Source organism: Lontra canadensis, unplaced genomic scaffold, assembly GCF_010015895.1.
Source record: "Lontra canadensis isolate GAN:19392208 unplaced genomic scaffold, GSC_riverotter_1.0 scaffold28, whole genome shotgun sequence".
NCBI classification, from domain to species: Eukaryota; Metazoa; Chordata; class Mammalia; order Carnivora; family Mustelidae; genus Lontra; species Lontra canadensis.
Window position 1 is genome coordinate 1,624,560 of NW_022631022.1, and position 27,494 is coordinate 1,652,053.

The 27,494-nt window shown below is 40.0% G+C and overlaps 1 protein-coding gene across 10 annotated transcripts in view; it reads right to left on the reverse strand.

Annotated features, from left to right (window-relative positions):
* Nucleotides 1–27,494, reverse strand: part of MAP2K5 (mitogen-activated protein kinase kinase 5) — a 249,466-nt gene that overhangs the window by 102,675 nt on the left and 119,297 nt on the right. For 9 of the 10 annotated variants that reach the window (XM_032864619.1, XM_032864618.1, XM_032864617.1 and 6 more), the window contains exons 14-16: nucleotides 14,460–14,533; nucleotides 13,444–13,494; nucleotides 3,836–3,907 (exon numbers count right to left, since the gene is read on the reverse strand). In XM_032864619.1, the coding sequence (XP_032720510.1) occupies nucleotides 3,836–3,907; nucleotides 13,444–13,494; nucleotides 14,460–14,533 (197 nt within the window). Of the gene's footprint in view, nucleotides 1–3,835; nucleotides 3,908–13,443; nucleotides 13,495–14,459; nucleotides 14,534–19,541; nucleotides 19,675–27,494 lie in introns of those variants that run through there. The other variant, XM_032864623.1, reaches the window with a different exon arrangement.

Genomic DNA, 27,494 nt, shown 5'->3' on the forward strand with positions numbered 1-27,494 from the left:
TACTCTTCTCTCTATTGCGATTTTAAACAGGATTTGCCACATTTACCCCAAGCAGACCTAGGTGAAAACAAAGTGCTCCTTGTGGACTAACTTCCCCACACTCTGCAGGTAATAGTTTCGTTACATCCACCCCTAGGGAAGAAGAACCTTGGCATTCTCTTATTACTGAATTACTCACATTTTTTTCATCTAGGGACTCAAAACCTCTGGGTTCCCTTCCCTACCACTTATTGTGTGTCACTTTGTACCCTAAATGAATTTGGTATAAAGCACACGCCCGGGGCCTTACACTGTTTTCTAGTGGCTTACTGGATCACCACTTGCGTTCGGCCATATGCTGTCACTTGCTTGTCTGGTGGGTCATGGCTCCTAGCAGACAAGGGCTGCAAACACAAAGTTCCCTCTGAAAGCACTTAGTTGAACATCATGCAACAACCAACCCCTCTCGATGATCATAATCAGTCTGCACCTTACACTCTGTACCGACATCTGACAGAACATGGGCTCCTCGCCAACTGTCGGAAAACACAGGGAGCATTAAAACACCTAACCCTTCCTGGCCCTCACTCCCAACTGTCTGTCCTCATGTGCTCTCCTCTTCACCGCAGGAGCCAATACATTCCTTTTGGCACGCAGGTGTCCCAGACTTACTGTGACAACTTCTTACACAGCTCCCTATACCTTAACCCTCCTCAATCTTACAAATTCAACAAGACCATTTTCTTCAGTCTTCTGGAGACTATTCAATAGTTTACCTCCAGGATAAAAGAACATCATTGACAAAACTCCAAATACACCAATGGCAAACTTCCTCTTTACACTCTAAACAGTGTCTCTTTAAATCTTTGCATCCCTAGCATTTACCGAAATACTGGCAGACATGTGTTGCAGTATGCAAATGTAAGTATGTTCTACGTACTGGGAATCTACCAATCTACTTACCGCCTACCTACCTTAACTGATCTCGTTTCCATGCTTGCCCTTCTATAATCCGTGCTCCAGAGAGCACTCAATGATCTTTTGAAAATATAATTCAATCACTTCTCCTCAGAGTAAAATCCAAAGTCCTTACCATGACCTATAAGACAGTATATGAACTAATCTCCGGCTATCTCTCTGAATGTAGTTTTTCCCATTTTTTCCCCTTATTAACTCCACTATACTCATCTTGGTCTCTCTGCTTTCCTTAAATGTGCCAAACACACTCCAGCTTAGCACCTCTGTTTTTTTGCTGTTGCCTTATGGCTCTCTCCTTTCGTATCATCCAAGTTTCTGCTCAAAGGTTACTTTATCAGAAAGGATCACTCTGCTTTATTTCTTCTCCATAGGACTTGCCTCCACCTGATAGGTTATATGTTTAGTTATCCTTCTGCTTTCTGTCCTCCTCATGCCCTACTTCATGGGAGTCAAGACTGGAGTGTCCTTTCATCACCATATTCCCATTGCCCATCCAACAGGCATCGCAGGAGCTCAAAATGAGTGTGGAAGGAAAGAACAGTGGATCTTTATATGTGTTCTAAATCTTAAATCTGTTAGTTATGCTCTCTCGTGGTCCTGCTCTGTGCCTCACATTATGTTACACTAGGGTCTATCATTGTCCAAATCGCTCAGCTCTGGAGTTGATGCAGAAAGTTAAAGAAAGATAACAGACTGCTCAGAGTCATAGAATGTTAGTCTGGAAAGGGGCTTAGAGATCATTATCTTACGGAGGAAGAAATGAGGCCCAGTGAGGGACAGCGGCTTGCACAGGACACCTAGAAAACCAGCAGCAAGAAAGGGGAACCCTCCTATACTGTTGGTGGGAATGCAAGCTGGTGCAGCCACTCTGGAAAACAGCATGGAGGTTCCTCAAAAAGTTGAAAATAGAGCTACCCTATAACCCAGCAATCACACTACTAGGTATTTACCCTAAAGATACAAATGTAGTGATCTGAAGGGGCATGTGCAGCCGAATGTTTATAGCAGCAATGTCCACAATAGCCAAACTATCGAAAGAACCCAGATGTCCATCAGCAGATGAATGGATAAAGAAGATGTGGTGTATATATATACAATGGAATACTACGCAGCCATCAAAAGAAATGAAATCTTGCCACTTGCAATGACGTGGATGGAACTAGAATACTACACAGCCATCAAAAGAAATGAAATCTTGCCACTTGCAATGACGTGGATAGAACTAGAGGGTATTAGGCTGAGTGAAATAAGTCAATCAGAGAAAGACAACTATCATATGATCTCCCTGATAAGAGGAATTTGAGAGGCAAAGTGGGGGGTTTGGGGGGTAGGGAAGGAAAAAAATGAAACAAGATGGGATTGGGGGGATTGGGAGGGAGACAAACCATAAGAGACTCTTAATTTCACAAAATAAACTAAGAGTTGCCTGGGAGAGGGGGGTATGGAGAGGATGGTTAGGTTATGGACATTGGGGAGGGTATGTGCTATGGTGAGTGCTGTGAAGTGTGTAAGCCTGATGATTCACAGACCTGTACCCCTGGGGCTAATAATACCTTATAATGTTAATTAAAAAAGAAAAGAAAAGAAAAGAAAAGAAAAGAAAAGAAAAGAAAAGACCAGCAGCAAAGGTGAAACTGCTCTCTGTCTTTCATTCCCAATCTGGGATTCTTATCTCTACACCACATACTTCTCAAATGTTCTACATTCCATCTGGTCATTTATTAAATGCATTCAATAACAATGATTTAAATATGCAAAGAGAATTTATATAACAGCAAAGGCCCGAGCTCCACAAATCAAAAGTGCTAGTTTCCTCTGAAACAAGTTACCTGACCACGCCCTTCAGGACTATGCTGGGAAACTGTGTTCTGAGCTTCTCTCTGAAATTATTGCTAACCTCTCAGCTGATGCATACATTATTATATTTCCTCTTAGATTCTCTTCTGTGAGGAAGCAGAAGAATACGGTTTAACAAACACTGACTATTTTATTTTTGCTTTCTATAGTGCAGGTGAATTGAGTTTAAAGATATTTCCTTATATATTCAATTGCGTTCATGCATCACAAAAGTCCCAGAGAAAGTACTTAACCCCCAAAAAGGTGATAAAACCATGACTACAACTCTACCCGTGATCTTATTTAAGGAGTCCTTTCTACTTTTTAAAAAGCCCTCCTTTCTCTGAGTCAATGTATGTGAGAAACAATTCTTGAAGTACTGGTGAGTGTCAGATTCTATACTAGTATAATTCAGCCAGACGTCCTTCTAATGGAAACTATACGTTTCCTTACAGATCAAGAGTCATTGTCAAGAAACCTTAGCACAGAGTTCTAGTGGGGTTACACGTAGCACACTAAGATGAAGTCCATTCTAAGTATAGCTATGTAAACAGTCAAGACACTAAAACTGTGCTGAATACATACTCTTCATCCTCGTCCAGGTCATATCATGCCCCGTTCCCCAACACATGAAATGACAATATTGGAGAAAGGTGTTTTTTTCTTTCTAAACATATAGAACTTATACATCCAAATGAGTAGGGCCGTACTCTTTAATCACCTCTGGGAGTCATATATGCATTCTACCAAGGTCACCATTACACAGATCTTCTCTGGAACTTAGTCATAGAGGGACTCTGGGAACCTGTATTTTTAAGAAGCTCTCCAAGAAAGTTTTATACAGGTGATGTGTAAGAAACAGCACCTCAGAATAGTCTGTTCACAAGCCATTCAAGGATATCAAAAGGACTTCAGGGTTAAATTGGTGTACACATACACGTAACACATTGGAGGGTTTTTTTTTTTTTTTCAGAATCTTCATTCTTCCTGATACTATATTATTCCTGATATACACAGAAGCAGCTATTTGCAAACGACATACCTCCATAAAAGAGATCCCCAAACTCCAGACATCGGAATGGATTCCATACTGCTCCCCTGAAATTCTTTCGGGCTGTAAGAAAACAGAAGCTGGTGAGTTGATAGAGCTACTCCAGGAGACACTAACACGTAATCACTAAGGCAGGGACCCACCAACATTTTGTGGCACCTTATGAAGCACAAAACAATTTCGTGTATGTGCATGTGTGTGCGTGTGTGTGTGTCAGTGTAGGTGTATTACACAGGTAACATACAGAAACAACAGAGGTAATATGGATAGATAATCATCTCACTGAATCCTCACAAAGTCCCTGTGAGGAGAACTTTATTACCTCTATTTTACAGATAAAGAAAATGGAGGTTTGGATTGGTGAAAATGGAGGCTCAGATTGGCCAAGGCCTCAGCTGGGAAATGAGCTGAGACTTGGATCCAGGTCCAATCCCTCCAGATTCAGTGGTCTCAGCTGTGAAGTGACAAACTATACAACATTATATAATGTTATCACTTACTTGCACTTTTGAGAGATGGGTCCGGATAACTAGGGATTCTATTATTTTTAATTTTTAACTTTTCATTTGGAAATAGTTTCAAACTTATAAGAAAGCTGGAAAGCTAAAAAAAAAAAAATCGCGATTTCCTTTGCCCAGATTCACCTATGGTTCAACATTTTATTCCATTTATCAGGGTTTCTTTTGATATAAACCAAGGAACAGTCTGAAAGGTCCATCTGGGACAACTGGTCCTCCATGCAAGACATGTACCAATATGCAGTCTAGAAAGCCACCACAGGCACACTCTCTACTTCAACAAGAATAGTTCCATAGTGAAGTGGGTGCAGCCTGGTGTCTCCATCCCTCCAGGATCTAGCATTCAGTATCGTACTTTGGAGCAATCTTTTGAATGAACACAAGAGCACACGAATAAGAGAAACCAAAGTCTCATAGAGGTGCAACAGTCGTTGAAGGTTACAGAGCTGGACATGGGAGGCTTGGGATCATAACCCATGCCCCCTGGCCCTCAGGGCACCATTCTGTTCATGGGTCCACCCATGGAATTCCTGGCGGCAACCACTGGCATCAGCCTTTGGGAGCTTTCATGGGAGTCCTGAAGAGTATTTGGGGCCAGGATCAGCCTGGTCCACTGCACATGGAGGAAGGAGGTATCCACCAACCAGCAGCAGAGGATACACCAGGGGAGCGGAAGATGTGAGCCCGGTGCTCTCAGGTCATTGGTACAGTCCTACATCTCAGGGAGTTGGTGTAGCTGGGACCTAGAATTTGTGACCTACTTTCTGCCCACACCTATCAGGCTACCTCAGTATACTTATTGCCTTCTCCTGGGATCACTTGCCATAAAATTACATAAAGCCCTGTCCTGGGGTAGCAGGATGGATCGTCTTATTTCCCTCTCTTTATTTATTTCTTTAATTTATAAAACCCCTTTCCCACCAAGAACAATTCTTCCCCTGGGCCAGATGCCATCTGACCATCTCTCTCAGCTGCTAAGAGACACGGTCATTCCAATTCCTCAGTACTTTTACTTTTAAGTTCAAATCCCCTACCCCATCACCTCTGAAGCTCTAGTTCATACATGAATGAACCCATTATCCAACCCCAGCTAGTTCAATACGTGCTAGGATGAAAGCAGCTGATTAGTTAGAGGAATATCACCACCACCACCACCACCATCATCATCAACAAGACTACCATGTGCATTTACTAAAGAATTTCCATATGCTTGGCATAAGTGCTATTCATGCATGTCTCATTTCAGAATCATAAACACCCATATTAGATTACTATCCCCTTCTAACAGATAAGGAAAAGGAGGCATAGAGGTCTAGTTTGCACCCACTATATAAAAATAGTAGTAACTATCATGTAATGACCAAACACTGGACTAGATACTTTGCATCCTCTATATCTTCGGACAATCTTGCAAAGTTAGATATTACTGCCTTTATTTTATAGATGTAGAAACTGAGGCTTCATAAGATTAAGTGATTTGCTGAAGTCCAGAGCTGTGGGTCAGCAGTAGGCATATTCGTTTAGGAACACAGCCAGGATTCAAACCCAGGTATGTTTGACTGCAAAATGAGGGCTCTTTCTAGTGTGTCAAACTGCCCTCAGAACCAGAAGTCAGAAGAGCCACACACTAATCTCGATGTGGTGTATTTCTCAAAATACAGCCTTCAGTTCATGTTTTTAAAAAAGATTTTATTTATTTGACGGAGAGTGAGAGAGAACAAGCAGGGGGAGGGGGGTAGAGGAAGAGGGAGAAGATGTGGGACTTGATCCCAGGACCCTGAGATCATGAGCTGACCGAAGGTAGGTGCTTAACTGACTGAGCCACCCAGGCACCCCCTTCAGTATTCATTTTAAAAAATAATTCCTCGGGATGCTTGGGTGGCTCAGCGGGTTAAGCGTCTGCTTTCAGCTCAGGTCATGATCCCAGGGTCCTGAGATCGAGTCCCACATCAGGCTCCTTGCTCGGCGGGGTGCCTGCTTCTCCCTCTGCCTGCCACTCCCCCTGCTTGTGCTCGCTCTCTCTCTCTCTCTGACAAAGAAATAAAATCTTAAAAAAAAAAAACTTGAAAAAATTTTAAAAATAAAAAATTTTTCCAGCTGATTCTTTGGTATACTCAGCCTCAGTCACTAAACATTTCCACATTCCCTGCAGAGGCAAAGACCTGTCTTCCTCCTCTCTGCTTAGTGAACATTTCTTTTACAAAGGCCCCGCTCATGGGTCACCTGTTTTTTGGTGAAATGTTCCTCTATTTTTCAGGAAGAATTAACAAATTCTTGCCTCTGTCCTTCATGAAAATGTCCTTTGTGTCTTTAATATTAATACACTGCACTGTGTTGTAACCACCCGATTACTAGCCTGTTTCTCCTAAGAGGCCAAGAAAGTGTCTTACTCATCTCATACCTAGTACCACGGCGGGCACACAGCCGGGGAGCGGTCATGGTATGCTGCCTTGAAGGGATGTTATACGTGTTTACTGCACATTTGGTTTAAAGCATGTACCAATTATTAAGTCCCCTGGAGTGTTCTACTAATATAACTTCCCCAATATTATTGCTATTCATGCCCATCAAGAACATCTAGCAAACAAGAAAATCCTAAAATCCTCCAGAATTCTTGAAAAAAAATAACCAGATGGTGGCTTCCTCCCTGTTCCTCCTGTCCTTACTCTCTCCTGTCCTTCATTCCCCTCACTGACAGTTATCACTCTCTAGCACTCACGCAGAGGAGAGAACAAGCAAACAAAGGCAAGGGGAGTCCAGATACAAAAATACTTTGGCAGGATCAAAAACAAGATTAAATACATTAATAACATTTGCCCACTGAACTATCAAAAGAAATGCAAACTGGAAGCTGAAAATAGAGCATGAAAAAACTGGGGTGTCTGGGTGGCTCAGTCGGTTGAGCATCCGACTCTTGGTTTTTGGCTCAGGTCATGATCTCAGGGTTGTGAGACTGAACCCCGTGTCTGGTTTCATGTTGGGTGTGGAGCCCAAGACTCTCTCTCTCCCTCTGCCCACCCTCCCCCTGCCAGCTCATGCTCGCTCTCTCTCTCAAATAAAAGAAATCAATCTTCAAAAAAATAAAGCATAAAGCATGAAAAAATTAAATTAAATTAAAAAAGAAAAAATCAATGGTAACGGTCACAGGTGGCAAGTAAGAGGCTCCTGAAGGATGAGATTCTGACAACCTCTCACTGGAGAAATCATTCTTGCACTAAACTCACAAAATGAGATCACTGTTGTGATGCTGTGCTCAAGCATGAATGCTCAGTGAAAGTAGGCAGCCAGCTCTCCGGGTCTACCTGAAGAACTGGTACAGCAGATCAAGACTGGGAAATGCGCCCAGGCCCCTGAAACAGACACGGCCACAAGATGAGCCCCAATTCACTCTGAATTTAGGAAGCCAGGACTTGATGGCCTGAGGCTGCACAATTCAAATCTGTTCTCGCACTTGAAGCCAAGGTGGCCTGCTCTGTCCTCTCCCATGTCAAATAAAACAAAACAAAACACAACACAACACCAACCATCGGGTACCACACTACTGATGGAAGATCTGCGATGGACATTTTGCAGTTAAAAATGAAAAGCTGTGTTACTTTCTGACATGGCAGCTGTCACTAGTGCGGGAAGCTAAATAACAGGAAAAACAGGACTCCTGTCTCCAGCACTTACTTTTGCACTGAGGTTTAAGGTGGTGGTGGTGAGGGGGAGATTCTGGTCTGTTCTTCCTGAGAACAGTAGGGAGTGGTGGTGGTATGAAAAGCAGAATTTATAGAGGATCTGAAAGGGTAACACGGCACTCCTTCCTGCCACCCTCTGGGGCTTGTTATTTACCCCGGACCCATGGTTAGCTGACTCATTCCTGAATCATCTCTATGTACAACAGGATTCACTGGTCAAAAGCAGTAGGCACAAAGTATGCACAAATATTTTAGGTTAGTAAGCAGTCAAAATATGTATCACAAACAAGGGAGAATTCTTTTTTTTTTTTAAGTTGGCCAGATCCCCATGGGTAGTAGAACATACTGGTTAACCTAGGGTTCCAAGGTCAGAATGCTCTAACTCTATCTTCCACACCATGACTTCTCTCTTCTGCTATGGCCAATATGCTACCAAGTAGTGAGTTTTTACATCTTAATCTAGTAGTTTTGTTTGAGATGTTCTCAATCTACTACGTCACTTTTAAAATCTGTGATGTGAAGAGTGTGTGTATCTGGTGTTCCCGCTGGCTCCTCTTCACGTTGCCTTGTTTCCTTGTGTGCCTGCTTTCTGTTGACTACTTGCCAGTTTTTGCGCTTGAAAACATTCTGGAGAGATTCTCTGAGCCGTAAGGTAGTGTGCCCACCTCAAACCAGGTTCTTAGCATGAAGCTCCTTTTCCAACTCATGCCATGAATACAAATACTCGGTGTAAATCTGTGTCAGAGTTAGTCTATGGCTGCAACTTTCCCCCTTTTCCTTTTCCCCTGCTTCTCTGTGTGGCTTTGAGAGGCCTTTTTTGTTCCCTGGGACTGGGCGAGGAGGAGCAGCCACAGCTTTGGCGATGGTTCGCTCATATACCGACGGTGAGCCCTTTGGATCTCCCACATGATGGGGAGAAAATCTCCTCTGAGATCCGTAGGCATCTCCTCCTCCTCTGAGACCCTCGCCTTAGGAGGACCCCAGACCATTCACAGCCCTCAGAAAGAAGTAGGTTTGGTGCTCCAACATTCTGCTTTCCCCTCTGTTGCAGGATTCCATCTGAAAATTGTCCTGGGAGAATTGCCATTGTCATTATAGCTCTTCAGTGCATTTGAGATGATTTTTAAAGTAGTTTACTTAGCATTTTTCTTTTTTTTTTTTTTATTTGACAGAGAGAGAGAGAGAGAGAGAGATCACAAGTAGGCAGAGAGAGAAGGGGAAGCAGGCTCCCTGCTGAGCAGAGAGCCTGACTGCGGGGCTCGATCCCAGGACCGGAGATCATGACCTGAGCTGAAAGCAGAGGCTTAACCCACTGAGCCACTCAGGCGCCCCCTACCTAGCATTTTTCAATGGAAGAGTTGGTCCAAATAGCCCAACCTGCTGTTACTAGAAACTAGAAGGTGGTGTCCTAATTAAATCTTGACTCTCACTACTTGGTCAGCTCTGAGACCCTGGGATGAATTTACTTCACCTCCGGTTTCCTTATCTATAAAATGAAGACAATAATAATACATACATTTCATAGGGCTGTGTGAAGATTAAGTAAATCCATTGATGTGCTTGATTTAGTACCTGTCACATGGGAATGATCAGTAAATGCCAACTTCTTTTTGATCACCACCATTGCCATGACCATCACTGCATGAACATGGCCAATGTCGCTGTATTATGTCATCTGTATAGGTTTCATTCTGGGTGAAGATAATTTCCCAGGACAAGAACAGCCCAGGTAAGGAAAATGTTCAGGAGATAAAACCACTTCCTTTTTTAAAGATTTGATTTATTTGTTTGAGAAAGAGAGAGTGCATGAGCAGGGAGAGGGGCAGAAGGAGAGAATCCCAAGCAGACTCCATGCTGAGCACAGAGCCGAATGCAGGGCTCGATCTCACGACCCTGAGATCATGACCTGGGCTGAAATCAAGAGTCAGATACTTCACTGACTGGGCTGCCCAGGTGCCTCTTGATGGACCTTCTGATCACAAAGCACAAGTATTTGGGTAAGATTTTAATTTTAAAACTTTATTCATAATAATGTCAAACTTATATTTGATTAAAACATTATAACAGTAAACAAACCACAATGACTGAACAATGGGTTGAAGTTTAGGGACTTCTATCTCTTGTAATCCTGCTGGATAAGATCCTTTTAAAATGAAGCTGAAAATCTTTCTTGCATTGGCTTACAGTGTCTACCGGACCTGAATATCTGCCCCTAAAATGTGGTATGTCCTTGGACTTGTCATCCACTTTCTGATCATGTGGGTCAATGAGAAGGTTAGGCCAGATGACTTTCCAAGTCTCCTGTAAGTCCCACCCCTTAACGTGTCCATAAGTGGTTAATTAGTATTATTTTTTCATGTCTTAGGATCTTAAGAAAACTGCCCTCTTTCCTAATTATCATTTTCCTATCCCTTACACTTTAGACTATAGAAGATTGAAGTGAGATTGTACCTGCAGTGCTATTTCTTTGATTTATATTCTTTTCAATATTTGAGCAGCCTAGTCGACTGTGTTTGGGTAATTTGGGGGTCTTCTATACCTTACAGTGCAACGGAAATACTTAATGTGAAAAGTTAAATGCTCTGCTTATAATTAGTGAATAAGTCATGCTGGGAAGGCAGCTTTCAAGAACTAATTCATTCATCTAGCCCTGTGTGTAGGACCAGATATAGAGAATGAGCAGAATAAACCTCGCCCCTCCAAAGATCACAATCTATATCAGGAGAGATACAGATATAATCTGGACACAGGGAGAGGCACAGCAGCTAGACATTAAGTCTCTGTAGACAGATGACTTAGGTCTGAATCCTGACTCTGCCACTTATTAGATGTATGAACTCAAGTAAGCTACTTAACCTCTCTATCCCTGTTTTTTCACCTGTAAGATGAAAATGACATTACTTACCTGATAGGGTTGTTGTAAAGATTTAAAGTTTACATGTAAGAGTTTAAAAGAATGACTGGCACATGGGTTAAATATTAGTTATTATAAGGGTATCATACCAGCTGATCTCTAACTGTATATTCCCACAACTTATTACTTATCCTCTGCCCTACCTCCCACCCCCAATGATAATCACATTATCTTCTATTTCTAAGTCTTTGCTCCTCCCTCCATAGTGATCTTTTAGTAAATATCCTTTTCACATACTGTTAAATCATCCAAATCATACACTATATGCCTTCTTACTCTCTAAATCTATGTTTGATACAACTTAAGTCTTTCTTAGGTCTCACATGATGTAGCCACATATAATGCCAAGCTTCCCATTTCATCCACATCTTCTGTGGCTTCAAATGGTTCCACTGTGACCCGGCTAATAGCATGGGAGCTGCTCAGTCAATGCTGGTTGATGGACCGCTGGTACTCAGTGTCAGATACAGCTTTCTCGGGGATAGGCCAGAGGCTGGCCAACTTTTTCTGTACATGGCCAGAGCATAAATATTTCTCCCTCTGTGGGCCATATGGTCTTTGCTGCAACCGTCACGGCGACTCCACTCGGCCACTGTATCCCCAACGCAGCCACAGCCGACACGCAAACAGAAGGGCGTGGACACATTCCAATGAAACTTCCCTTTCTGACCTAATTTTTATATTTTGAAATACATATTGATTCACGAGTGGAAAAAACTATATACAGGGAAGTTCTGTGCACCCTTCACCCAGTCGTCCTCAATGGTGGTTCTATAATAGGATCTTGCAGTATCTCAGGCAGGGATTAAGACCCGTAACAGAATAATGTTATTTCTACCTTCTCCCACCCCAACCTCTGATCTCACACCAGCAAGAGTCTGCTGGACTGAGCAAAGCTCACTGTTGGGCTATGACTCTGGGCTTTCTAGGTATCTTATGCTTTTTACAGCCTGAACTATAAAGCTGAGGACTAGGATTCACTCACCCAAGAAGCAAAGCAATTTTAGCTGTGCCAATCTGAGCTAACATTTCATAATTTTAGTCCTCACATATTCAATTAACAGATGGATGCATCACATTCATCCATAAACGAAAAGGGAAAAAGGTAATTTCTTTATTGTACACCTGGGAAAGACAACTGTAATCTAGATTTGTACATTCAAACATAATGCAATTTAATTATTAGGGCAATTTAAAGCTACTAAAAACATGATGGGTAGATGATAAGTTGTTTCATTTATAGTAGTTTTATTTATTTATTTTTAAATCACAGTGTTCCGTAATTCTTTCAAGGATGGAAACTGTGGCATTTGGTAGGGGTTTATTAATTGTGAAAGTGGCTCACCAATCTCGCTAACCTGGTAGAGCCAAGAGGGCGATTATGTTTTATATAGACAGACACGATGACTTTAGAGGTTAATATTTTTCCACATTACCTAGGAAAATGAGATAGAATGAATTTTCTTTAAAAACCAGGCAAGACAAAAATTAACTATTCTGATACCTCAATAAGAAAAAAAAAGGCTCATCCTGTTCTGAGAATAAGATCCAGAGTTCCATCCATATTAATATCTTTTTATCAAGATAATATATGAACTGAGAATAAGAGCCAGGGTTCCATCCATACTAATATTGCTTAACTTCATATAAAGACTATTGGAAGTAAAACAGACTGAGTAAATCCAGAATCCTCATTTTAAAAAAAAGACTTTAAGGTGTTAAAACAAAAGTTGGTTCCAAAAATGATACTAGAAAACCTTCCTACTTGTCTCTCCCAACACCCCCTCTTGAAGTGACTGTGGAAACTAAAAAAACAAAAGCATTTGTGCCCCAAATGACTTCCCTTACTTAAAAGGTAGAAAAAAAAAAGGAAAGGGTGAAGCCAAGTCCAGATTGGGTCTTTGAAAAAGTTCTGGGCTTCTAATTTTTATATGTGGTAAATTCATGTCAGAAGAATTAATCCGACAGACACGAACCCAACATGTAAACAGAATACAGATTATTACATGTTCGAGAGAGAGAATTTCCTGCCCAACCTCTACGTTCAGAGATCCGTAAGTAAGAGTTGGTCGTGTCAAAAATTTAATTTTGATCAGGTAACAAAGCGTGTTTGTATTCCTGGGAAAAAAACAACCGATCTTATCAACTGACATTTTGGGATACTTGAGGGGTTAATTAGGTAAACAATGTGGCGAAGCGGCCCATGTGCTCTAAGGGGCCATTTTTCTGTAGGATTAAACTTCAAAACTCAGCAATTTCACACTAGAACCAAATAGTTACAGTCAACTAAAAAGGTAAGTTGGCAGCTCCTGTAAAAACCTCAATGCCTTTTAGAAAGATTTAAAAATCAGATCATGACTGGATTGACTTTGTAATTTATGATCTGTTAGGATAAAGCTGCTGAATTAATTCAAGAATTCTACATTACCAAGTACATAAAGATAAAGATGTTGGTTTTAAATGTTATTTTTGCATAAGTTTACTTACCGCCATATAAGCGTTTGTTCCAACATACGTCTTGGCTATAGAATTCACCAGCTATGAGACAAAACAGTCTGTTAGAACAATATAAAGATAATGTGGAAATAAAATGGGCAATTATTCCTCATTTAACCTACAATCATCATTTCTATAAATCAACTAAAAATTATGTAAAAGGGAACAAATTTATCTACAAAGGCATTAAAAATGATTAAATCTCTCTTTTCTTTTGAATGTGATTTCCAATTTAGACAAGCACAGCATTACAGTTTATAGCAGATAACCTTAAACAATTCACTTAAGCAGGATGCTTATCGCTTTAGTACCCCAAACCCGCCTGATATAAAAAGTCAATTTGAAGTAGAATCTGAACACACTCATTTTTTAGTCAGATGGCTCAAGATGTGAATGAAGCCTGTGCTTTGCTAGAATGGAATGAACACTAAATACGCTGGAGGGATAACAGACTTTGACAGCCCATAATACAACGATGACCTTCGCTTTGGTCTTCGTGTTTGGCTGGGAGTAAAGGTGGCTGCAATTCAAATCAACATCACAGCACGCTCATGGGTCACTATCACCGGGGTTCTCAGGGGAGGCCCAAAATGGAAATTAATTAAAATTTGTGCTGCACATTGTAATGGCCCTCCACCATTGTTGCTCCCAATATTAATTTTTATTGTGGGCCAGTTGGGCTCCCCAGGCACAGCTCCCACTCTGCCCTCCCTTTTGTCTGGTCAAAACGCTTTCATATCAAAGCTGCATATCAATGAAGTTTGCTATTCGTAAGTAGTAATTACAATATCAGCAGTTTTTACTGTCATTAAACAATGAACAATCATATTCTGATGAAGGAAACACGCTCAGAGATTAAAAATGAATAACACATTCCCAGCCGAGGAGATGCACAGTTCTGTTTGTCTGGCAGCTAGGTGATTTTTCAATCCAAAAAGTAAGACTGAAAATAAAAAGTGAATGTTGCAGAAAGGACAACAACCTGGGGGGGGGGGGAAGAGACCTACCTGAGTGCTAACTCCGAAATCACACAGCTTGACCTGTCCTCTTGTGTTTACTAGCATATTGGAGGGTTTTACATCTAAAGAGGAATTAGAAAAGTCCAGGTAACTAATTCTGTATTTACAGCGCGTGTTTTCAAAAAGCACATGTGCACACCATACCATATTGCAGAAATGACATCATCTGTTTAACCCGGAATTCTAATCACAAATTTAATGCAAAGCATTTTATCTGGAGGCAAAATGTAAGGTCCTAACTCCTTCACTTCCAACCATTTCTGGTTTCTATGGAAGCAAGGGTTTATTTCAACTGAAAGTCAAATAAAATCTTGGCTTCCCACAACAGTAAATGCATCCATCATCCTATCCCCAGGCTTTCAGGAAAAGTAGGTGGATAAGAAAATGTAATCTTCTTGCAAAGAATTTGCACAAAAAGGTTTAGCTTTGCTGTCGGATGTGAAACTACTCCTCCCATTTAAGAAGCAGTAAGGCCAAAGGGAAGCCAACAAGGAAAAAAATAATCATTCCTATGTTGCTGGTAATAGGTCATATCTGAATGAAGCAATGACAAAAGAACGTAGTCTTGTTATCTCCTGGTTTTAGGTGACAAATGCTATTTCAGATAACACTCAGAAATTGGTCTAAAAGGCATGTGGATGTGTGTGCATATATGCACGTATCGATCTTTGTTTCATTTCTCCTTCTCTTCCCTTACATCACTTTTGACTGCTGTTACAGTTAACAAAAGAAGTGACATAGCTTTTGCCAAGGCAGTCGGTTGCTAAATAATGACACAAAGGGTTTCTGCGAAGCATTGTCAGTGACAGCAATGAGCCATTTCAGGAATTCAGGGAGCCCACCAAAACCATCCCAGCAGGACAAGAGCACACCACTGTCGATGGTACAGAGTAGCACCTGCTTCAATGTTTCATCTTCAATGGCAAAAGTGGTCTCGAACCGACAACTTGTTATATTTAATATACCATGTGACCTGAATTACCCCAAAATGGAGCAAGAGACTCAATTTTTTCATGTGACATTAAAAAAACATGTGAGTCAGTCCACCCTGACCCTCCACTTCGCAAAAGGTAACCCCAACAAAGAACCTTGCCAATAGCAGGTACTTAATTCAAACTTCAAGTTCAAACTCAGTAACCAACAATTACTGAAGTCTACTTCCTATGTGACAGGCAACGTGCCAGGCACTTTCACGTACACGCGCTCATTTCATGTTGCCTGACTGACGAAGAACTTTCTTTCATTGACTACTATATTCCCAGCCCCTAGAAGAGTTTCAGGGCTGTAGTATGTACTTAATAAATATTTGTTGAACAGATGAGAGACTAAATGAATGGCAACCAGACACACAAAGTATGATTTAATGTTGATCATTCTGTTTCAGTGATCAGGGGTTGGCTATAGAACAGGTCTTGGAAGCCTGCCCTTCACACAAGACATACTCTATCCTCCCTTTAGGGGCACTCTCTGAATACAAGTTACGATGTGTAGGCTGGTGTACGTTCTTCTACCAGCTAGTTTCTCTGTCTCCAACTTTCCTCAATTTGAATTATAAATCTTATACTATGCCCATATGAAAATTACCACGGTTACTACATCATTTCTCCCCTGGTTAAGGAAGTACAATAGTCCCTGACCTCTGCCAACCTAAATGTGAACTCTGAGTTGGCCCCATATATACGTTTCATAGACAGCTGTGGTAGAGACTGTCCAGGGAACTGAAAGAAATGCTGGCTCCACAGAGGCTGTCTTATTTTCCAAATCCAATTCTCATTAGAGGCCCTCAATTTTAAGAATTTTTCTTTTGGACAACCTGCTCTTTTATATATCGATAGCTTTAAACCACTCTTAAGCCACCACATCAGATGGAGACAGTTAATGAACAAATATTTTGAGCTCCCGGAAGAAGGAGCTGCCTGGAAATCACAAGCTACGCCCAAATTAACACATCTTTAGCTTTAATCAGATACACTTTTGACTTAGGTGGATCAATAGAGAGAGGAGCCATAAAACAACAGAATTGCTAGCTTATACTCCAAAAGGCAAGGTGTAAATAAGAACTTCATTGCATTTTTCAGCTCTCCAAGATCTTAACTTACATGCAAGCCTGCTCTGTGACTTTTGCACATTCACCTCTCAGCCTAGTTCTTCCCAGGGAACACTTCGTCTACGAAAGCAGCAAACATCCACTCCTCCCCACATCCTTTGTGTTACACCTGGGCTGTCTTAATCATGGTGTCAGAAGAAACAGAACACTCCATCACCAAGCCTTTGTTCATGCTGTGTGTTCCTCTCTCCCTCCTGCCCGCCCCCAGGTTGAGAACCCGTTCCTCAATATTTCCTGAATGAATCCTATACTTCAACTCAAGTACCCCGCCTCCCTGTGGCCTTAGCTACTCCTGGCTTCCTCTGAACTGCTAAAGCATTTACTGTCTGTGCCATTTGTTTGGGACTAAGTATGTCACACGGTTTGACCAGAGTTATTTACCGTATTTACTGGTGTAGGTATTTCCACACCAAGTAGTAAGTTCACAGGGCAGGAATATGCTTCACACATCTCTGGGTGTATGTTTCTGACAACAGTACCTTGCTCACTGGTTAACGGCTTTTTAAACAATACACTAACTTTGCTAATAGAAGTAACCACCTTCCCAGTAATATCTTGAGATAGCATTTGAACATAACAGACCCCTTTAAACAAAAACAATGGATTTAGGCTAGGGGACAGAGGACCTGATTTTTTGTCTTTTTGGCCCAGCCACAAACTTGGCATGTGAATTTAACGTGGCAGATGATGTTTTCGTTTCTACCTTTGCAGGGAGACAATAATAGCTACTGTGTCAATATTGAAGAATGGTGAGGATTAGATGAGATAACCAATGTAAAATTGCTTTTAAGAGGCCAAACACTCCATAAATATAAAGTATTATTATCTACTGATAATCAACAAAACTGTTATAAACAAAAAGTGGAATATTTTGATCATTTAGGAAATAATTTGTTGTTGCTGCAGCCAACTTTAGCTGTATTTCAGTAAAATACTAGCTAAAAGAAGGTAATTCCCCAAGTGCAGTAAGTAGAACGATAAAAACAATTTAATGTTCACGAGGAGGCATTTTTGTCAGACCATGTGGACACATTCCTCAACAAGGCTACCGAACTGGTCTCCTTGTATTTATGCTTCCTCTATACAGTCTATGTTGAACACAGTGGTTAATGTGATCCTTTTATTTATTAAAAAAAAATTTTTGAAAGTGATCCTTGGAAAACTAAATCAGAAAATGTCATTTTTCTGCCTAAAACCAAGGGCTTCCCAGCTCAGCACAAAATGCAGCCCTCATGATAGTCTGTGAGGCCATCTCTGAGCTGGTCCCCATTAGCCCTGGGCTCACACCCTTCCTATTCCTTTCTCTGCCTAGTCAGCTTCATTTCACTGCCTTCCTTGTGAGACATGCTCCTTCCTCAGCGTTCCATGCCCCTGGAATACTCTGCTCCCATATATTTATATGCATAGCTTGCTCCTTCATTTCTTTTAGGTTTCTACTCAAATGTAATCTTCTTAAGAGAAGCTTTCCCCAGTCACCCAGTGGGAACAGCAATACCCTCCCATCAGAGATGTATGTGTAGATCTGTTGTCTTGTCCTCCACTGTTAAAGGGAACCTCCGCAAATACAGGGACTTATCTGTTGTGTTAGCTACTGTATCTAGAATGGTGTCTGGTACTGACAAGAAACCACATTTGTTGAACAAACAGTGAATGAATGATATCTCTTCTAAACAGATGGGGAAATGTGCTCGTCCAGAGAACTGGACCCAACAAGGAGTTGAATCTTTCCCCACTTAATGGCATATACTTCAGAATAAATACATTTCACTATTAATGAACACATTTTTAAATGACATTTTTCACTCTGGAAAGAATCCATAGTCATTCAAAAACACTTATTCAACAAATATTTACTGATGCATTAACATGTGCCAGATATTATGGTAGGTGATGTGGAGAGAAACATGAGTAAGACCCGCTCTCTGCCCCTCAGGCAAATGTGGCCAGGGACCCGCCGGCATATTCTTTTTTTTTTTTTTTTTTAAAGATTTTATTTATTTATTTGACATGGAGAGAGATCACAAGTAGGCAGAGAGGCAGGCAGAGAGAGAGGAAGGGAAGCAGACTCCCTGCTGAGCAGAGAGCCCGATGCGGGGCTGGATCCCAGGATCCTGGGATCATGACCTGAGCTGAAGACAGAGGCTTTAACTCACTGAGCCACCCAGGCGCCCCTGGCATATTCTTTTACCAAAATACAGTACATGAGATTTCAGGATAACAACACTGCTTATGTATAATTGAAATGGGATTCTCTTCCTGAACAATTGGCATACTTCCTATAATAAAAACAATGAGAATTATGCAACTAAAGAGCTCCCAAACTTGGTTGTGCATTTAAAAACAACCAAACCAAAACAAAACAAAAACCAAAAGCCAACTTTTGAACTCCACCACAGATCTACTGAATTGGAAACCAAACAGAGCTGGTCTTTAGACCAGCATTCAGAAAAGACTAACATAACCTCCTGGACTGCTTCTGATTTAACTACTGTCTAGCTAAAAATATCTGAAGAGAAACTTCTCTTATTTTACTTTTTAAAATCAATTTTATTCATTTAAAACACCAATTTTATTGCAATCATTTTGAATGCAGTTTGACGAGTTTGACAAATGTATACTTCCATGCATCCACATCACAAACAAGATACAAAACATTTGTGTGACCCCAGAAAGTTCCCTGTGCCCCTTTATAGTCAACTCCTCCCTGACCTCTGGCAACCACAGACCAGTTTCTGTTGTTACAGTTTTGCCTTTTCTACATATATTATGAATCCCATAATAAGTTGGTCAGTGTTTAGAAGTTGTATCTGTCATTAATATTCAAAGTAGATATGCTCCAAATAGTGCAACAGTTGGGTCTTTTTTTTTTTTTTTTCAGTAGTCTGACAATTTGTGCTTTTAACTGGAGTGTTTAGACCATTTACATTTAACGTAATTATTTATATGGCTGAGTTAAATCTTACCATATCACTATTTGTCCCATTTGCACTCTGTTTCTCTTTTCTTTTTCTCCTTGCTTTCTTTTGGATTAGTTCGGTTCTTTCTATCTTTCCACTGATCTCTACCATGGGCTTCTAAGCCAGAGATTGACATGTTCTGTAAAAAAACATATTTCAGGCTCTGAGGGCCATATGGTTTTTGTTATAACTACTCAATTTTGCTGCTGTAGTGCAAAAGCAATCATAGGCAATACATAAATTAATGGGTATGGCTGTGTTCCATTAAAATTTTGTTCATAAAAATAGGCAGTGAGCCAAAGGGCCTGTGAGCTAAGCTTTGCCAGCCCCTGTTTGAAGCTTTTTTCTTTTCTTTTTTAAAATGGCTGTTCTAGGATTTACAGTATGTTTCTTTAACTTCTCAGTTTACTTTCAAGTAATATTTGGGTATTTCATTTATAATGTAAGAACTTACAACAATACACTTCCATTTTATTCCTCCCAGCCTTTGTGTTACTATATCTTCTCTCCACATATGTGGCAAGTTCCATATTGTACTGTTTTAATTTTTGCTCTAATCTTTTAAATTTAAAAGTCAGAAAAACTTATATATATCCACATGTTTACCATTTCTAGTGCTACTTATTCCTCTGTGTAGGCTAATCATTCATTTGGTATCATTTTCCTTTTGCTTCAATAATTTCAACATTTGGCCTATTGGCAATAAGCAGAATTTTTTTCTCTGCTTTGTTTGCCTAAAGAAGTCTTATTTTGCTGTTATTTTTGAAAAGTATATTTACAAAACATAGTATTTTGGATTGATAGGGTCCTCCCCACACACATTTTAAGGATATCTTTCCATATCTTGTAGTTTGTATAATTTCAGACAAGAAGTCTGCTGTCATTATTTATACTTCCTTTCCCCCTCCTTCTTTTCCTCTTCTTCATTCTATATTTTGTTTTCTCTGAAAATGTTAAAGATCTTTTAAATCATGGGTTTTTAAATTCTTTATTCTGTTGCACTTTGGTATGGTTTTGTGTTTATCGTGGTTAGGGTTTGTTGAACTTAGATCCACAGGCTTATGAGTTTCATCAAATTTGGAAAGTCTGGAGTCTTTATTGCTTCAAATTGTTTGTTTTTTCCTTTTCTCTCTCCTCTCCTTCTGAGACTCCAATTACACATATACCCTAGACTTCCTGATACTGTCCCAAACATCAATGAGCCTGTGCAATATATATATTAATATATATATTTTATTTATATATATTTATAAATATATATTTATATGTACATATAAATATATATATATATTTTGGTCTTTTTACGTTCTAGCATTTTTGGGTATTTTCTTTATTTCTAACATCAGTATCACTGATTGTTTTTTTCTGTAGTGTCTAATCCAATGTTAATTCCATCATGTGAAATTTTTATTTCAGATACTTTATTTTTCATCTTTAGATGTTCCACTTGATTCTTTATGACCTTTCATCTCTCCTCATATTGCTCATGTTTCCCTTGAGATCCTTGAATATATTTGTAATATTTATAACAACTGCTCTAAGTCCTTATCTGCTAGGTCCATTATTTCAGGTGTGGGGAGTGAGGGGTACTGTTTATATTGATTTTTTTCCCCTCTTGGTTATGATCTTTCATCCATTATCAGAAAAATACTTGTTCGCCTACTAATTCTTATTTGGATGCCAGATATTGTGAATCTTATGTTGTTAAGTTCTGAATTCAGTTGTAATCCTTCAAAGAGTGCTGAACTTGATACGGGCAGGTAGTTAACTTATTTGCAGATAACCAAATCATTTTGAAGCTTATTTTAGAGTCTTTATTCATGGAGAGCCTAGAGTAACCTCTAATGTAAGCATGACCCTTCTAAAAAGCTTCTCTTGAATGCTCCAATGTATTCAACAAGGTCTTTCCACACTGGTTGATTGGAATTTAAAAAAATTTCCAACTCTGTATAAGCTTTAGGAATTGTTTAGCTTATTGTTTAGCTAGAAATATTGTTTAGCTAGAAATATTCTTTCCCAGACAGTAGTTCTTTGTCTAGCTTTGTAAGACTTCACTCTATGAATGCAGAGGTTGGTCATTTGGCTAAAGACTTAAGGACCCTCTAATACAGTTTCTTGAGTTCTTTCTCTGCATAATTCCTGCCTCTCTAGAGCTCTACCCTGTAAATTCTAACCATTTTGGCTTTTCTGATCTCCAAACTCTGTCTCTTCAGCTCAGTAAGACTTTTGGGCTCTGTCTGAGTCCCCTCCCCCTATGCTGCAATCCAGAAACTGTGTCAAGGCAGAAAGCTTGGGTGATTACAGAGCTTACTTCATCTGTTACCTTTTCTCAGGGAGCATAGTCCTGAAATGCTTATTATCTAATGTCTGAAAACAGATGTTTCATAAATTTTTCCAGTTTCCTAGTTGTTTTTGCTGGAGGACAAATCCCGTAGCAGTGATTGCTTCCTGGGTAGAAGTGGGAATATCTCTTTATTTTAAAATTCTTGTCTTTTATCTTCTGTTCATTGTTTTGACCTGATATCATAAGCTGCCTCAAATATTTTTTTCATATTTATTATTATTTTTTAAGTAATCACTACACCCAATGTGGAGCTCCAACTCACAATCCCCAAATCAAGAGTCACATGCTCTTCTGAGCCAGGCAGGCGCTCCTCAAACCTTTTTTTGAAATAGACAGAGTATGACATTAGGGCTTTATTTAGTTAGGCTAAATCTTAATTCATTTCGCAGAATTTGAAGCAAACTGGATCTCTTTTAAATGTTGGAATGAGGATGGCTCCTCCTATTTAAGTTTTATTTCATCTAAATAAAATATCCCACCTTGCATCTGAGGTGTCAACAATCCCAGTATGCAGCCACTGAACTTATTACTTCCAAGTTTTCACTTAAAATATGCAAATTCTACAACTCTTGAGAACCACTCCAGGAATACTAAAGTGATCTCTTCTGGTTTGTTTTCAACTTCACTCCAAGCCATAAACATGACAGATAAGGTAAAAAGTTTATTTTAAGGGGGCAGTTGGTGTCTACGCTTATTTTACTGCACCCTCAAGTTATGGAAAACAAACAGCAACTGAAAGGCTATAGCTTTTTATTCAGCTCACTTAAAAACACCATAACCTTTCTTCTGTAAGCAAAGTGCAAAAAAGAGGAGTCATTAAAGTGACTGATTATAAATGGCAATCATCAGGGCAGATGTAAGTCATTTTGGTTTAATCAGGCCATTAATTATTAGGGTTTATCAATTAGTTTTATTGAAGACAAGGGAGCTTAAATGAATAGTAAGGCATTGATTTTAACTGAGACATTTTCTCAAAGAAAATACAAATGAGGTGTGTAAAATTACAGGTCCTCTTAATACCACTAAAAAGAAACAAGCTTCATCGAATGTAAAACATAACACTTTGGTAAAAAAACAAATTAACTCTAATTCTCTTAACATTAGATATAAAATATGTGTTGGTGTTCTCTAACTCGCAGGAGTCTGATTTTAATCTATCTTGGCCAAGAGGTCAATACCATGTTGGAGAAATTGAGATAAAGGTACAATGCCAAGTATCCATTTTTAAATCAGCTATTTCTTATCTTCTTTCATTTTAGAAAAAAATTTAGTCATTTTATGCAGATAGATTTTTATGGGAATCAGAATAGATATCTGTTGGTCAGACCCTCTCAGAGGAAGCAGAGATGACACAGAAAGTGTGCGAGTGTGCCTGTGTGCGCGTGCTCACGTGCACAGGATATATAAGATTATAGATGGTATCTGATCTTCCCACGCTGACAAGGTGGTTAGGAAAACTGAGTGGGACTGTGTACTTAGCAGTGCCTATAACAGAGCTGGACCTCAACAAATTGCTATTTTAAATAAATAAAATAAATGGGAGAAACATTTTGTAAACTTGAATGCACCACATATACTGGAGCTATTGCTTTGTAGAATTGGTAATGACAATGACTCACCCCTGAAAGTCAGGAAGTGGGTTATCTAACACACTAAACCAGACCCAGTTCTAAATAAAGTTCACTTTCATTATACGAGCTCTACCTAAAGACCGCCTTCTACCAGGATGGCGAGTGCTGTTCAGCTGGGATCTCAGAAGAGCTAACAATTATCCGGTCACAACATGAGTCTCCTGTCATAATATTTGCCCACTCCTTCAGTGAGATTTCACAGTAAGTGGGCTTTTTATTGATGATGTAATGAATATCTGAGTTGCAGCAGTGACATCCCGTATAGATAATAGGCAGTTATGATATAGTTCTGTTTAATAATTTGAAGTACTCGGAAGATTAGAAAGCTACCAGGAAGTGAGAAGAATAAGAGAATTTACAAACAGGGTCTCACATCACATATAAAATAACAGTAGATGGTTATCTACAGGAGCCTCTAACTGAATAATAATCAGCCTGAAAATGTCTTTAAAAATTAAGCATAGGGACGCGTGGGTGGCTTAGTGGTTAGAGCCTCTGCCTTCGGCTCGGGTCATGATCTCAGGGTCCTGGGATCAAATCCCGCATTGGGCTCTTTGCTGGGCAGGGAGCCTGCCTCCTCCTCCTCTCTCTCTCTGCCTCTCTGCCTACTTGTGATCCGTCTGTCAAATAAATAAAATAAAATAATAAAAATAAAAATTAAGCATAAACTTACCATATAACCCTTGTGGTCACTTTCCTACTCTTTTTCTTTTAAAGACATTTTAATTTTATTTATTCGTTTCTAAAACTTATTTGAGAGAGAGAGAACACAAGCAGAGGGGGAGGAGCAGAAGGAGAGGGAGGAACAGACTCCCTACTAAGCAGGGAGCCCCATGTGGGTCTTGATATTAGACCCTGGGATCATGACCTAAGCTGAAGGTAGGTGCTTAACCGACTGAGCCTCCCAGATGCCCCATATTTTACTTGAAAGAGAGAGAGTGAGAGAGAAAGCATGAAGAGGGGAGAAGCAGAGGGAGAGGGAGAAGCAGACTCCATGCTGAGCATGAAGCCTGGTGTGGGGCTTGATCCCATGACCCTGAGGTCACAACCTGGGCTGAAATCAAGAGTTGATGGATGCCTAACCGACTGAGCCACCTAGGCACCCCTCTGTCCAATTTTTTAACAAAATATGAAACATCAGTTAACTACCCTGGTCATAAACTATGGATTAATAAAAAAATGGTTATTTCTTCTCAAAAGCAGTATGTACCATATGACCTGATTCACTGTGATTACGAATATTTAAAGAAAGATACTAACCACCCCCACCTATCTACTCAAGAGTTATATGAACAGAGAACAAAATAAAGCCTTGTACACGAGTAACAGCATTATCATAATAGCCCCAAACTAGATATGATCCAAATGTCTATTAGCAAATGGATGGACAAAATATGATCTACCCATACAACAAATTATTATTCAGCAATAAAAAGGAATGGATGACATATGGTACCACATGGATGAACCCCCAAAACATTATGCTAGGTGAAAGAAGTGAGATAGCAAAGATTTTTACATTGAGGCGCCTGGCTGGCCCTGTTGGTAGAGCATGTGACTCTTGATCGCAGGGTCACTGAGTTCGAGTACCATGTTACAGATAGGGCTTACTAAAAAAAAAAAAAAAATGTTTTATGATTCTGTTTTTATAAAATGTCCGGAAAAGGCAATTCTATAAAATCAGAAAATAGATCAGCGGTTCCCTAGGGCTGGGAGCAGGGATTGTTTGCAAATGGGCATGAGGACTTTTCTGGGGTGATGGAAATGTTCCAAAACGGATTATGGGGATAACAGTACAATTCTATAACTTATTAAAAATCCCTGAATCATAAACTTAAAATGGGCGAATTTGATGACATGTGAGTTATAGATCAATAAAACTGCTTAAAAAATTGGCCTCAAAACACAATTTGACTTATTCTCCATAGTGTCTCCGGTGCTTTCCCATCACCGTGGTCACTTTCCTACTCTACTGAAGACAAAATGCGAAACATCAGTTAATTACAATGATCCCATACTATATGCCAATGGCAAAAAGGTTATTCCCTCTCAAAAATGATACGCACTAGAAGGCCCGATTGTGATTATAAATATTTAAAGACATGAATTTTTAAGAGTCACTTCTGTGTGTTGTAAGACTATTTCCCCCCCAAAACTAAGGCTATGTAAACAAAATGTGAAAACAACTGGTTCAAACATGAAAAATTTGGTCAACCAACCATGGTTGCCTCAATAACCTCCAGAAACGGCTCTGATTTTCAGGCTGGACTGACTCATTCTTTTTTTCACTGAATTGACCAAATTGACTGTGGAAATTGGTATCATGTTGAGACAACCCATGTTGCCACCCATAACTGCCTCGTGCAAGAAACTGTATCTTGACACACGCTGCATCAATTAGCCATTAAACAATCCACAAAAACAGCATCAGGCTGAAGCTTGCTAATAAAGACCGGAGCCCATGAGAGCATGTGCTTTCTGCCGCTCTCCACAAAAAGCCCCACCGCCCACAGCCCAGCCCCCACTCCCAACACAATCGCGGGTCAGAGGGGGAGGCTACCCTCGGTCATGATGTGGCTGGGTGCCGAGGGGGCTGTTCAGAAAAGATAAATAGAAGCACTTTCACTACCCTATAGCTGGAGTTACCCGATGCGCTTTGTACAGGGATCTATGTGTCTGTTTCCTGGTAAGATTAGCTCCAAAGAAAATGTTGACTTTGTGCAAGCCACTGCATGCTTTCTCTGGTCAGAAAAGGAAAACCACACAAATCGAGGCTTCCCTTTTTGTTGTGATCTATTCCTACCAAGTGCTGATGGTATCTGCTACTTCTGCTCTTTTTTTGGTATCGTTTATGTTTTATACTTAAAATATTTAATTTGCTCTGTGCTTTCAAGCCTCGCTGGATGCTTTTAGAAAGAGCCATGGCTAAAATTGTTAAGGGAACGTGATCTGTTTTGAAATATGGCACGTGGCTCTGTTGTGGATGACAGTGAAAGCAGAAATAAACTTCTCTACAACTTGTTCCCTCCATAAAGCAATTACACGGTTTTGCTTGCATGCCAGGAGCCAGAGGACACATTAGCAGGTCTCCCCTCCTGGTACCCTCTCCTAGCACTGTTCCAAGGGTGCTGCAGAAACCTCCTTTCATTATCTTTCATTATGTTTAATTGTCTTATGAAAAGACAACAACTAATATATCTATCTAGTTATTTCTTGGGGACTGCATTCTAATGAATGAGAACAGCAGGTACAATTAAATATAGACTCTGCTGACATTCTGCATTACAAATTCATCTGTGCACAACAGGGACGCACATAAGAGAAAGCCACAATGCAATATAAAAGTTATTCTAATCACTCCATCACATAATAAAGGGTAGGTCATCCAAATATTCTTGCAAAGCCTTAAATAAAATTAAGCAGTATAATTAGCTATCTGAAATGGCAGCTACTATCTAGTCTCATGATTCCATTCAGAATGGAGGCAACAAACCTGGTTTTCTCCTTCATGGATGAGAAAGGCAAGAGACACGCAGCATTTAAAAAGGCTGATACCAAGGGCAAAACGGCTTCTGCCTTCCCTCAATCCTTTCACAGTAAGTAAAAGAGGTTCCCTTCTAGCACAGCGGATTTTAGATTCCTGCCCAGCAATATGTATGCATTCTGGTCAGTGTGTGAGAAAGAGCAGGTGCGAAGGGACCAGTTCCTGAGACTCAGAAGGGACAAGTATCCTGTCCCAGCTCTGAGAGAACCTACTTCCCCACATCTAAGATACCACGAATTCTAAGACTCCTACTGACTATAAAAGCAGTGAAAAAGGAAAAGGAAAAAACGGAATGGAATATTACATTAAATGCACAAATAAACTATAAGATGCATTTTAATTGTAGACTTGAAGCAGCACGTCCACTAGACGAACTCTGGTAAATCGTTCAAAAGAAGTAGAAATTCTAGGGGCTCCTAGGCGGCTCAGTTGGTTGGGCG